The following is an 11,114-nucleotide window of genomic DNA, read 5'->3' as shown; positions in this document are numbered from 1 at the left end:
TACAATTTACTTACATAGCATTTTCATAAAACCAGTAGGTGATTTTCTTTAATAATTTTGTTAAAAACTCCAGTATGTTTTCCAGAGATACCAGCTTCTTTGTGCAGCTAGCTCCCCCTATGATCCTCAAGACTATCCAGATTTGGGATTGGTGTTATCAATCCAATTTATTAAGTCCTCAGGGAGGAGGAAGGCCATATCCTTCCACCAGACTCTTTGGCCATCTTGACAGCTTCTGCTTTCTCCTGTCTCCTCAGCTCTGCCTTGGATTCCCCAGAGAGAGGGATCTGCTGTCTTGTATGCCCTGAAACTAACACCCAAGAGACTAGAAATCCTCAGGGTGTTTCTTAGGTCTCCTCAGGAATAGCCAGGGACAGAATGATCCTAAGCATCAGGCCAGGCACGGCAAGCTGGAGCAGGGGGTAGAATAGATTAAAGTTCTTTACCGCAAAGGAGGGAACCACACTGTCGAGGGAAAATAAATAGAATAGCCCAGGGTAGCATAATCCAGGCCCCCAGGACACAGCGACTGTAATAGCAGTGGGTGACTTGGAAGCCCTGGCCCAGGACCTTGCCAGATCAGCCACTGAGGAAGAGACGCTTGTAGGCCTTGTTCATCTGTTCCAAGAAGATGAAGGTGAGGACAGTGTGGGGGCCCAGTCGGGCATAGTATGGTGTGAAGCCCTTCCACAGGCTGAAGAAACCCTCATAGCGGACGACTTTCAGCAGCACATCCTAGACAGACAGGTGAAGTGCTGAAGCTAGGACCTGGTCTCAAGCACCCTGTCCCCTGTCCCCAGCCCCCTTCACACCTCTCCCAGGGCACCCAACACACTTTGACCCAGCTCCCCTTCCCTGCCTCCTCACCAGCCCATTCTTGTATTCTGGCTTCCCATCGATCATTCGCATATTTTGGATCCTGAAAGAGAGGAAGTATGAGCATGGAAGACAGAAGGGGGTCCTCCCGAAGCTCCCCAGTCCCAGGCTACAGACTCACCTAGTTTTGACGATGTCAACGGGCATGGAGGCAGCAGTGGTGACAAGGCCACTGATCATGCTGGCACAGAAGTGACACAGAATATTGTCAGAGAAGTAGCCTAGGAGGTGAAGCAGAAGGTGGTAGTCAACTCTCAGGTAGCTCAGGCCAGGCTGGGCACCAAGTGCTCAGCTCTGGATCTCTCACCTGAGTCCAGCAAGAACTGCTTGGATTGGGAGTAAGAGGCAAGCTGGGCAGCATTGACAACGACAGCTCGAGCCATAGTAGGGATGCAGCCCTGAAGGTGGGAGAACGGAGGCAACGGAGACAGTCAAAAATGCCAGAGATGTAACCCAGCATGCCCCACGACTCCAACCCTTTTGCTCACCCGCCACAGTGTGGGGACTCCTTCTTCCCTGGCAATTCTAATAAGCGCATTAAACACATTTTTGTAGCCGCGGCGCTGGTCAGCTGGAAGCCTGGGGGAAAGGCAGGGAAAGGCCAAGATCAGGACAGCCCAAGGTCCATAGGAACAAATAAAGGGTAGCCTGAACAGGTAAGTGCCCTGATGTAGATCTAGACTAACAACAACAAAAGCATCCGAGATTCCAGAAATGGGACTGAAGTTAAGCTAAGACTGGGAACTCACCGACCATCAGCAGTCATCCTGATGAGAGCCACCTCAGCTGGAGTTCCCACAAACGCACCAGTTGCACCTGCAGTCATGCCAATCAGGGCTTTCAGGAGAAAGCCAGGGGGTGTACCATCAGCCCCAGTCAGGCGCTCAAACAACACAGTGTATATGCCAAGACGAGTAGTGGTGTAGGTGGCCTGGCGCAGTAGGCCAGCTGACAGCCTGAGAAGAAATGTCAGCATGTTGGGCCAAGGTCTGGACCTGCCAACCAACAACCTCCCTCCCCAAGTGGAAACCACAGTACCCAGTGTAAATGCCCTTCAGTCCTTCTGCCTTCAGGATGCTGGTGAGGGCATGGAAGCTGGTTTTGTACTCTCGAGTCTTGGCTCCTTCACCACTCAACTGCATCCGGTTCTTCACCAGGTCCAGGGGCTGCACAAAAACTGTAGCACCCATCCTGAAGTAAGGCAGGAAAGGAATCAGAGGTCAGCTGTTCCAGATCTACTGCAACCCGGCAGCAAGAAGTTACAAAGGTCAGGGCCTGACAAGCAACTAAGGATTCAGGAGGCTGGTGTGCATGTGTGTGTATGTGCATCAAGAGCAATGTGGGCTGAAGAAAGTCCAGCTGCCCAGTAAAGAGCATACAAAACATAATGCTTCAGGCAGTTCTTTAGGGTTCAAGCAGAATTAGGACTACAGGCAATCTAAGGAAGGGTGGAGAGGGCGTCCACAACCTAGGACTCTAAGCTGTCCTATAACAAAGCCTTTAATGACCTAGACCCACCACCCAAACAGGCACAGTGAAGCAATGGTGGTGGAAACAAGGGGCAATGACCCTTGAATGCAGCCCAGCTGGGCCCCTGCATGGGTGAACAGATCCTGGCAACCCATCAGGGACCCTGCACCGGCTCAATTTACTGCAACATACCCCAAGTTTCACCGGGCCCAGATGCTTGCTCCCGTCCCTTCCTCCTTTTTCCCCATCCCTGGGGCCTGAGCTTACCCAGCCAGGCCCCCAAACAGGAACTTGACCGACTTAGGGGAGGTACGGGGTTTCCCGTCCATCCGGCCAGCCCCGGGACTCGCCGTCGCCGCCATCGCCCCTTGATGGCCCTCGGCTTTGGGTCCCGTGCACGCACAGCCCCGCTCGCGCCCAAGGTGACACCAGCGCGCAACAGGGCGAAGGCGCGCGCGCGCGCACGCCCCTCCGACAAGCAAATCTGGCTCCAGCTGGAAGCTGGGGCAGGCGCAGGCTCGTAGCGCAAAGGCAGCCGGGAATAAGGCGGGGCTAACTAAGATGCAATATGAAGAGGTGTGACTTAGGAAACTACCCTGTAGCTCCCGCCCCTACCGAATTAGAATCGCGGGAAAAATTGTTTGAAAATCTCGCGAGAGCAAGTGAGTCAGCCTAGTTCGGGCTATGAGGCTTCTCGCGGTAAATTTCAGCGGCGAAAGGGGGAGGTGGTGGTAAACATTCTCGCGATACCTGAACGTACCGCGGCGGCCAGACGAAGGAGAGGTTTGTAAACAGGGCAGCTCCAAGATCTCAGGGATTAAGGGAAAAAAATTAGATCCGCTTCTGAGCATCGAGGCTCCCTCCGTCTCCGCAGGCACTCTACATGTCAAACATTTCTTTCAACCGGCCTTTTTGGACCGGAAGTCCTCCGTCCTGAGCGTCCAATACTGGAAGCGGCCTTTCTTACCGGAAACCCTTTTCCAGGGACATAGGAAGACGGCCTACCTGGCCGGAAGTCCCACCTCTTTGAGATTTCTCCCACCCTTCCTGAAGTTTTTTTTTTTGTTGTTGTTACCTGTTTGCCTTCGCTCCTATTGTTTTATTTCTCTACCAGAGAAAGATACATTGTCTCCCCTCCCAGCTCCACTAAGCTGGTTTGATCTCTCACTTCCCGAATCAGAGTTCCTTCCCCGACGTCCCCATGTAGCTGAGAAGTGGGACCTAGGGGTGGTTGGACCCCTGGGATCCTGAAGGAGAGGCAGAGAGGGCGCAGGACTCTTCTGCTCCTGCTATCAAGACGTGACCTTCTCAGCTTTACCCTCCTGCTGCCATGCACCCCGCGGCCTTCCCGCTTCCTGTTGTTGTGGCTACTGTGCTGTGGGGAGCAGCCCCTATCCGAGGGCTTATTCGAGCGGTGAGTCTGAGGGTTGGACAGGGAAAGGGTGTTGAGAATGGGTTTCAGACTGAATAATGTACTGTTTTGTCTGCAGACTTCGGAGCACAATGCCAGCATGGACTTTGCAGACCTTCCAGCCCTATTTGGGGCCACTCTGAGCGATGAGGGACTCCAGGTAATGCTTTTCCCGTTTCCCTATGTTTATCCTGGGCAGGGGTTAAGTAGCCATGCTCAGGAAGTAGGAAATAGTGGAGTTAGCAGCGGAATGCATTGGGCTGTGGCTATAGTTCAGTGATCGGGCGCAGAGTGTGATTCTAGGTCGACTCTCCAGCAAAACAGCGCCCCCTCCCAGAAAAACCCAAGTTCATGATCATGTCAATGCAGAGTCCAGAATCTAGTGTCCACCCTAGAACTCCCAAGTTTATTATTTTAAGTGCATAGGTGTGAGGGTGTCAGATCCCTTGGAACTGGAGTTACACTCAGTTGTGAATTCGGGTTCTCTGGAAGAACAGCCAGTGCTCTTAACCACTGAGCCTTCTCCAGCCCCTAGAACTCCCAAGTTTAAGAGGGAGTCTGACTGAAAGTGGGTAAAGATAAAAAGCAGGTGCTTATCAGCAATGTCTCTGGAGCTACTCACTGTCTGTATGGCTGTGGACAGTCTTTTATTGGTTCTGAGTAAAATGGGTAATAGAAATGAGGGCTCTTGTGAGATAAGCATGTCTGTAGTAGTTCATTACAAAGTTCTTGCCACATAGCATGAACTCAATTGGGCCACAGATAGCAGTAGAGTTGTAAGATGGCTAATTGGGAAAGAAGCAAATTGAATATGCTGTATGTACTTGAAAGATGAGTGTAAAAAAAAAAACTTGGTGAAAATGACACGAATGAGTATCAAGCTGAATCACTATTGGTGGGAAACTTAAAAACAGAACTAAAATAGCCTTGAGAAGTCAGGGAGCCTCTGGTAAAGGGATGTTGTTTACTGTAACTGCATCTTAAAGAAGCTAAGAGATCCTTTCTGTTTTTTTTTTTTGGGGGGGGGGAGGACTGGACTCTGGAACTCTGGCTGTCCCTAACTCACTGTACTCCCAATTACAAGCTGGGATTAAATGCATGTTTTACCATGTCTACCTGAGTTGTAGATTCTGATTTGTGTGGGATGCTCAGACATCAAGATTGAGTAATGAGAAAGCTGCAGGATACAGATTGTGTGGTGTGGTGCTGTTTGGGAGGTCCTGTGGAAGACAGAACTAAAGATGAAAAATCCAACTGTTTGCCTTTATTCCTCAGGGGTTCCTTGTGGAGGCCCACCCAGAAAATGCTTGCAGTCCTATTGCCCCGCCACCCTCAGCCCCAGTCAATGGGTCAGTCTTTATTGCACTGCTTCGGAGATTCGACTGCAACTTTGACCTCAAGGTTGCTGAATGGGGAATGGGAGGTGGTAAGCAAGGTAAATGACACCAGGAATGAAGAAAGGCGAGGTTTACAACTCTATCCACCTGCCTCCTTAGGTCCTAAATGCTCAGAAAGCTGGGTATGGCGCAGCTGTGGTGCACAATGTGAATTCCAATGAACTGCTAAACATGGTGTGGAACAGTGGTAAGGATGAGGAAATTTGTACTGCGTTTTCCGTTCAGCGGGAGGGCTGAAGACCTAGAGGGCAGTTGGCTGAGGCCTGCAAAAAGTGTCAAAAGCCAGTTCCCGGGAATTGAGGAATGGAAGGCTAAATCCCTAATGTCCTACCTCCTACAGAGGAAATCCAACAACAGATCTGGATCCCATCTGTATTTATCGGAGAAAGAAGTGCAGAGTACCTACGAGCCCTTTTTGTCTATGAGAAGGGGTAGGATGTTTATTTTCTTCCCATGCTTCCCCTCTCCTTTAGGGTTCCATGCTAGTCTGGATAGAACCCAACTTCACTACCCAGGCTCAGGTTCTTCCTCATCTGTCTTGACTTTCTCATGTATGCCTTGTCCCAAGCCGGTAAACTTTATTTTAACCTGGCTTGAGGTTGTCTTTCTTTCCTCAGGGCTCGGGTGCTTCTGGTTCCAGACAACAGCTTCCCCTTGGGCTATTACCTCATTCCTTTTACTGGAATTGTGGGACTGCTGGTTTTGGCCATGGGAACGGTACTGGTAAGTAGCTGAGGAAACTTACAATGCCAGACTGGAACTGTAGATGGGAGGTTTTTATTGAATTTTTCCAGTTATTTCTTAAGCCTGGTCCACTCTTCTTTGTCCCTAGATAGTTCGATGTATCCAGCACCGGAAACGGCTTCAACGGAACCGACTTACCAAAGAGCAACTGAAACAGATTCCTACCCATGACTATCAAAAAGGTAAGGGCACAGGGCAAGGGGGCCCTTTCTCCTAGCTAGCCTCATATTGAATGATTTTTGAGCCAAGTAGATAAGGGTTCAAAGAGCCGGAAAGATGCCACGTTTGCTTGTCTTTTATTGACAACCAATCACAAGCAAATAAGGTAGGGCAGAACAGGAAAGCAAAGATGAACAAAGGAAATTTTTGACCTTGTGTATGGGGGTGTAGAGTAAGAGATATAAATATAAGGAGCTGGAGAACTCAACAGGTGAGGAGGGGTTGGGTTATCTAGACTTGGAGCCTCCAGTACCATATAAGGCTATAGCAAAAGCCTTGCCCCTCCCAGTTCTGCTTTCCCCTCCTACCCCCCCCAAACCCACTTCCCTTATCTCTGCTTGTCCCCTCTACCCCCAAGATTTTATGTTGTGCCCTAAGTTCTGGCAAGTAAAAAACTGAGTAGCTCAGTGAATCCTTTCCCTTTCCCAGGAGATCAATATGATGTCTGTGCCATCTGTCTGGATGAATATGAAGATGGGGACAAGCTTCGGGTACTTCCCTGTGCTCATGGTAAGGCTCCTACGTGTGCCCATGTCTATACCCCTGCTTCACCTGCAGGGACTAGACACTTCACACATGCTACTCCACAGCTTATCACAGTCGCTGCGTGGATCCCTGGCTCACTCAGACCCGAAAGACCTGCCCTATCTGCAAACAGCCTGTCCACCGGGGTCCTGGGGATGAAGAGCAGGAAGAAGAAACTCAAGAGCAAGAGGAAGGTGATGAAGGGGAACCAAGGGACCAACCTGCTTCAGAATGGACCCCACTCTTGGGCTCTAGCCCTACTCTCCCCACCTCCTTTGGATCCCTAGCCCCTGCCCCCCTGGTCTTTCCTGGGCCCTCCACAGATCCCTCGCCTTCTCCTTCATCTGCTGCCCTGGCCTGACACCCCCATACCTGGTACCTCTGGTGACCTATTTGCACAAACTCTTTTTTCCAGTCTAATAAGCTGAGGGTGAGGGATAGGGTACATTTCCACCCCAGGTTCATGAACCCAGCCTCATCCTTTTGAGGGGGCTAGGAGCCATAGAACATGGTCTTCACTTCTTGGACTAATAAACTTTTTTTTTGTGGATTAAAGGGTAAGATCATCTTTACACAGGTACAATTCTGGAGTAATCACCTTATAACTTCTCAGGGGGACAGCCCTAGCTGCGTTTGCTATGACTCAGGGATGGGGGAGCCCCACCTACACAGTATGACTCAAGTGGCCCTGCCTCACCCGCAGGCTTGGACCCATGGACCCATTCTCTAGTCTGGATGGCTATGGTCCATTACATACCAATGTAACTAGACCTGAAGTGGAAATACCACTATAGGGGTCTAGGTTAATTCTGGATATAGCCAAGAAGCAGATACATAATTGAGGTGGGTCACAGTGCCTGTCTCCAACTAATGCCAAGTGCAAACCACACAGGTCCTTGTTAGTAGAATCTTTTTTTATTCAGAAAAAAAAAAAGACCAAAACAAAACAAAAAACAAAAATGAAACCCAAAAACAAAATTTTTCCAAACACACACAGGAAGGGGGTATGGGTAGGGGGAGGTATCTGTCCGTCCAGCCCCAGCCCCCAAGCCCATGTGGTTTTGGCAGCAATAAGGGAAGTGGGGTAATGGCCCAAAAAATAATGGTATGTGTGTGTATGGAAAGAAGGGGGTGCAAAAGCCAAAGGGAGTGGTGGGGGAGGGGACAGATGAGGTCAGTACTGGGAACGCCGCAGGTGACTGGCCATTTCATAACATTTCTTGTTGATCAAACCACCGTGGACACCTTCTTTGCCCATCAGCAGGACTAGCGCTGGAGGAAAGAGAAAGGAAGCTAGGACCCAGGTGTCACAATTCAACCATGCCAGCTGTTCAGCAGCTGTCCAGCCCCAGGGGTGGTAACCTAACCTCATCCCTCCTAGCAGCCCTCCCCCTTATACACAGGCAGGCTGTCAGTCACCCTGAAACAATAGAGCTTTTCAAAGAAGGAAAAAAGCTTTAAGACTAGTAAAGAAGAAGGCAAACTTGAGAGGTCTCAGGCTCCCAGGCTGTAGACTGATGTGACTAGGAACTGCTGTGGGTGAGCTTCCTACCTCTCAAGTCTTTACAGAACTCCAGATTAGAGCCAAATAATACTTCAAATCCAACAATCTACTCCAAGCAAACTAATCTCGAAAGGCTCAAAACAAGAAGAGACTTAGAGATAATGTAATTTAGTTTCTTTACAAAATGGGGAGCCAGAGGCAGACAGAACCCAAAGAACCATCCAAGGTTCCTATATCCAGCAGAGTAAAATACTGTTTTGCAGCCTTGACATTGGGGACACATAAAACAAAGTGACTAACAAAAGGTTAGGGATTTCAAAGCCAGAGAATCTGTCAAACTCAAACTCACTCTTGGCAGTCATGGTGACAGTGACATTGAAGGTTGGGGCTCCTCCGGTGCTCTTGGTACGAAGATCCATTGTAAATTCCCCGTCTTGCAGCAGTGAATCCCGGATCACAGAACATTTCTGGCCCCCAAGTGTCAGCCCATTCACGAAAAAACTTGACCGGTCTTTGCCTACCAGGACACCAACCTCAGCTGGCTAGAAGAATCAATCACCTCGTTAAGTTAGTGTACTGCATAATTTGTCCTCTTACGTACTGTGGAGTTGGAGGTGCTTCATACACACCATCAAAAGTTGTGGGGAAAAACCAACACTATGGGCAGTAAAATCAGGATCCTAAAGTCTAGTAAATGGGTCCAGGAGGAAGAAAAACAATCCTCTGAAGTCTTAGATCTTCATGTTTAGTATAGAAAGTAAAGGAAGAAAATGCTGGGTACCAAAAATCGATCAATGATCTAGGGGGAGCCTTTGGATGCTCAGAACAGTCCTTCAGGAAAAGCAGAAGCGGGGAGGGGAAGGGAGGGGGTAGGAAGGGAGGAGAAGTAACTTTGTCCTTATTTGGTCAAAGGTTCTGCAGGCGTTGTTAGGAGCCCGGACGCCTGGGTCTCCCGGTAAGCTGGAGTCTAGCTCCAGGTATCTCTGCCCCAAGATAAGGAAGCTGACCCCTGGGGGCTTTCTAATTAAGTTTAAAAAGTTTATAACGGTGGGAGACTAGTCTGCTTTAGACTCGAGACATCTCAGAGAACCTTTCTTCTTCTCCGCCTTAAACCCCAAACCCCTATATCCGGTACCCTCCCGCCCGGAAATCCCCTTTCCCCCCCATTCGAACTTCCGCTCCCCCTCCCCACTTCCGGGCAGTGTGGTCAGGGAAGGTGGTGGTAGGAACAGCAGCAACCTTATTCCTTCACTTTTACCGTCTCAGAACTTCTCATAAAGTTCCCCTACTCCGGGCCCGGCCGGATGGCGGGAAGGGAGGGTGAGGGGACTTCCGGGATTGGCCTCACAGGAATGTTGAGGCTAACGTGCCGAATTGGGGGTGTGTGTGGCGGCCTCGCCCTCTCTAACGGAGTGGGGAGGGGCAGGGTGCTACGGAGGTCCGGCAAGGGCCCAAGGCCACGCGCCTGGCGCTCCCATCAGCATAAGAGGAAACAATGGTGGAGGGAGAGCGACCAGTCGGCCCAAAGGGGAGACCTGACTCCCCAAGCCCCTTATCAATCATAATCCCAAGCTAAAATTGCAGCGCGTGCCTGCCCCGCCCTGGAGGAGGCGGAAGTGGGCCGCCGCACCGGGCGGCGCGCCCCTCCCCGCCCTGTGCCCCGGATGTAACGCCCCGTCGCAGAAAGCGGGGCGGCGGGCGAGATGGGCGCCGCGGCCGAGGGGCGTAGAGCTTGGGGGGCAACGGAGGGACCTAGTTTCATGCAGCCGCCATTCGCGCCGCTTCAGGGAGAGGACCGGATCACGGCCTCTCGCTGCCCTCGCTAGACTGCGCCCGCCCCCACCCAAGTCTCCCTGAGAGTCTAAGCCTGGTCATTGCCCGGGACCGTACAAGCCTCGCAGTACCGTAATGCTAACGAAGGTCTTCCCGGGGACGGCGGCCCAGACGGAGGGCGAGTCCTTGTAGCCTACGATGGCCGCGTCCTGACAGGTCCCGTCCGCCATAAGGCTGTCGATGTAGGCGTTCCACCCGGCCATGGCGCTGCTGCTGGGGTTGCTCTGCGGGCTGCTGCTGAGATCGCGGGCTGGACTGGCGCTGGCGGGCGGGGGAAGGCAGAGAGCTCGGGGCACGCGCTGCCGTCCGGAACGCGGCTCTGTTAGCTGTGCAGCAGCCCTCGCACCGCCACTTCCTGCTCCTCCCCCCCCCTCTAGATTTTTATTTGCAAAGGGCGGCGGGGCGGGGCCTGCTCCCCATTCCCTCCCTCCATCCCCCTCTTGCCGGGCCAGATAGCGAACTTTTGCAAATGCAATTTTAAAAAGCCCTCCCCCCTCTTTTGCAAAATTTGCCGAGTTCGATGGAAAGCCATGCGAAAGGCTAGAGTGGTGATGGTGGCAGAAGAGAGGTTAAGGTTAGGACTCGCTCCAATTCATACTGAATACAAACCATTTGGGGGAGGAAGCCAGAGGAAGAAGGGAAAGAAAAAAAGAGGAAAATTAGTAAGATTGAACAAATTAAAGTGGGTTTGGGGAACCCAGGGTTAAACCGAATCATTCCTCCACCCCCCAACCCCCACCTCCGCGGGAGGGAAGGAACGGCGGGCGGCGGCGGCGCGTGCGCCCGCGCCTGCGCCGGGGCAGTGAGAAGACAGCGCGTGGGGCGGTTGGGGCTAGCGGCTTGGCTGCCTGAGCGCGCGCCTGGCAGGACAGATTTGGACCTTCCTAAGACGCGTCCCCAGCAGTCGGGACGGGCAGACGCTCTGGGTTGTGCGCTGCTGCCTTCTCCACATTTTGTTTAAGCGATAAGGGAGTAAAAGTAAAATTGATATAATACTCTAGTCATTTTCAGTACTAAAGGTCTCCAACCAGGGCACCTGTCCCAACCGTCTGCCGTGGACGCACATGTTGGGATCATTCGAGCGTGTCTCTATATTCCAGAGGAATCATTCCCTTCGCTGGATTCGGTCCAGCTC

The 11,114-nt window shown here is 51.6% G+C and overlaps 3 protein-coding genes across 5 annotated transcripts; 1 reads left to right on the top strand and 2 right to left on the bottom strand.

Moving 5' to 3' along the window:
• Positions 1–20: 20 nt before the first annotated feature.
• LOC117702265 (mitochondrial 2-oxoglutarate/malate carrier protein) lies at positions 21–2,874 on the bottom strand. Its single transcript, XM_034493497.2, has 8 exons — positions 2,614–2,874; positions 1,915–2,067; positions 1,626–1,832; positions 1,365–1,455; positions 1,184–1,274; positions 998–1,097; positions 868–919; positions 21–735 (listed from the first exon to the last, which is right to left on the bottom strand). Exons 1-8 carry the CDS (start codon positions 2,706–2,708, stop codon positions 580–582), a joined length of 945 nt encoding a protein of 314 aa, XP_034349388.1. The 5' UTR covers positions 2,709–2,874; the 3' UTR covers positions 21–579.
• An 84-nt stretch (positions 2,875–2,958) lies between these two features.
• LOC117702264 (E3 ubiquitin-protein ligase RNF167) lies at positions 2,959–7,197 on the top strand. Of its 3 annotated transcripts, XM_076706415.1 has the most exons (10): positions 3,006–3,129; positions 3,527–3,760; positions 3,837–3,917; positions 5,033–5,158; positions 5,254–5,341; positions 5,495–5,585; positions 5,772–5,877; positions 5,987–6,080; positions 6,547–6,627; positions 6,708–7,197. In XM_076706415.1, exons 2-10 carry the CDS (start codon positions 3,677–3,679, stop codon positions 7,001–7,003), a joined length of 1,047 nt encoding a protein of 348 aa, XP_076562530.1. In that variant the 5' UTR covers positions 3,006–3,129; positions 3,527–3,676; the 3' UTR covers positions 7,004–7,197. The 3 variants fall into 3 exon arrangements, with proteins under 3 accessions (XP_034349386.1, XP_076562530.1, XP_034349387.1); XM_034493495.2 differs by having other exon boundaries at positions 2,959–3,760; XM_034493496.2 differs by lacking the exons at positions 3,006–3,129; positions 3,527–3,760; positions 3,837–3,917 and having other exon boundaries at positions 5,037–5,106.
• A 341-nt stretch (positions 7,198–7,538) lies between these two features.
• LOC117702266 (profilin-1) lies at positions 7,539–10,350 on the bottom strand. Its single transcript, XM_034493498.2, has 3 exons — positions 10,051–10,350; positions 8,496–8,688; positions 7,539–7,914 (listed from the first exon to the last, which is right to left on the bottom strand). Exons 1-3 carry the CDS (start codon positions 10,180–10,182, stop codon positions 7,817–7,819), a joined length of 423 nt encoding a protein of 140 aa, XP_034349389.1. The 5' UTR covers positions 10,183–10,350; the 3' UTR covers positions 7,539–7,816.
• Positions 10,351–11,114: the final 764 nt, after the last annotated feature.

The sequence above is a fragment of the Arvicanthis niloticus genome, unplaced genomic scaffold (genome assembly GCF_011762505.2).
Source record: "Arvicanthis niloticus isolate mArvNil1 unplaced genomic scaffold, mArvNil1.pat.X pat_scaffold_631_arrow_ctg1, whole genome shotgun sequence".
NCBI lineage: Eukaryota > Metazoa > Chordata > Mammalia > Rodentia > Muridae > Arvicanthis > Arvicanthis niloticus.
The sequence above is the reverse complement of the archived record's forward strand: the minus strand, read 5'-3'. Positions and strand labels throughout refer to the sequence as shown.

Bases quoted from the DNA above. Each gene is read 5' to 3' on its own strand.
- LOC117702265 (XM_034493497.2), bottom strand. From the start codon at position 2,708: ATGGCGGCGACGGCGAGTCCCGGGGCTGGCCGGATGGACGGGAAACCC. The intron at 2,068-2,613 runs GTAAGCTCAGGC...GCCTTACTTCAG, and splicing joins CTGTTTGGGGGCCTGGCTGG to GATGGGTGCTACAGTTTTTG. The intron at 920-997 runs GTGAGTCTGTAG...CCTCTCTTTCAG, and splicing joins GTTGACATCGTCAAAACTAG to GATCCAAAATATGCGAATGA.
- LOC117702264 (XM_034493495.2), top strand. From the start codon at position 3,677: ATGCACCCCGCGGCCTTCCCGCTTCCTGTTGTTGTGGCTACTGTGCTG. The intron at 3,761-3,836 runs GTGAGTCTGAGG...TTTTGTCTGCAG, and splicing joins TCCGAGGGCTTATTCGAGCG to ACTTCGGAGCACAATGCCAG. The intron at 5,586-5,771 runs GTAGGATGTTTA...TTCTTTCCTCAG, and splicing joins CTTTTTGTCTATGAGAAGGG to GGCTCGGGTGCTTCTGGTTC.
- LOC117702266 (XM_034493498.2), bottom strand. From the start codon at position 10,182: ATGGCCGGGTGGAACGCCTACATCGACAGCCTTATGGCGGACGGGACC. The intron at 8,689-10,050 runs GTACTGCGAGGC...TGATTCTTCTAG, and splicing joins AGACCTTCGTTAGCATTACG to CCAGCTGAGGTTGGTGTCCT. The intron at 7,915-8,495 runs GTGAGTTTGAGT...TCTTTCCTCCAG, and splicing joins TGTCACCATGACTGCCAAGA to CGCTAGTCCTGCTGATGGGC.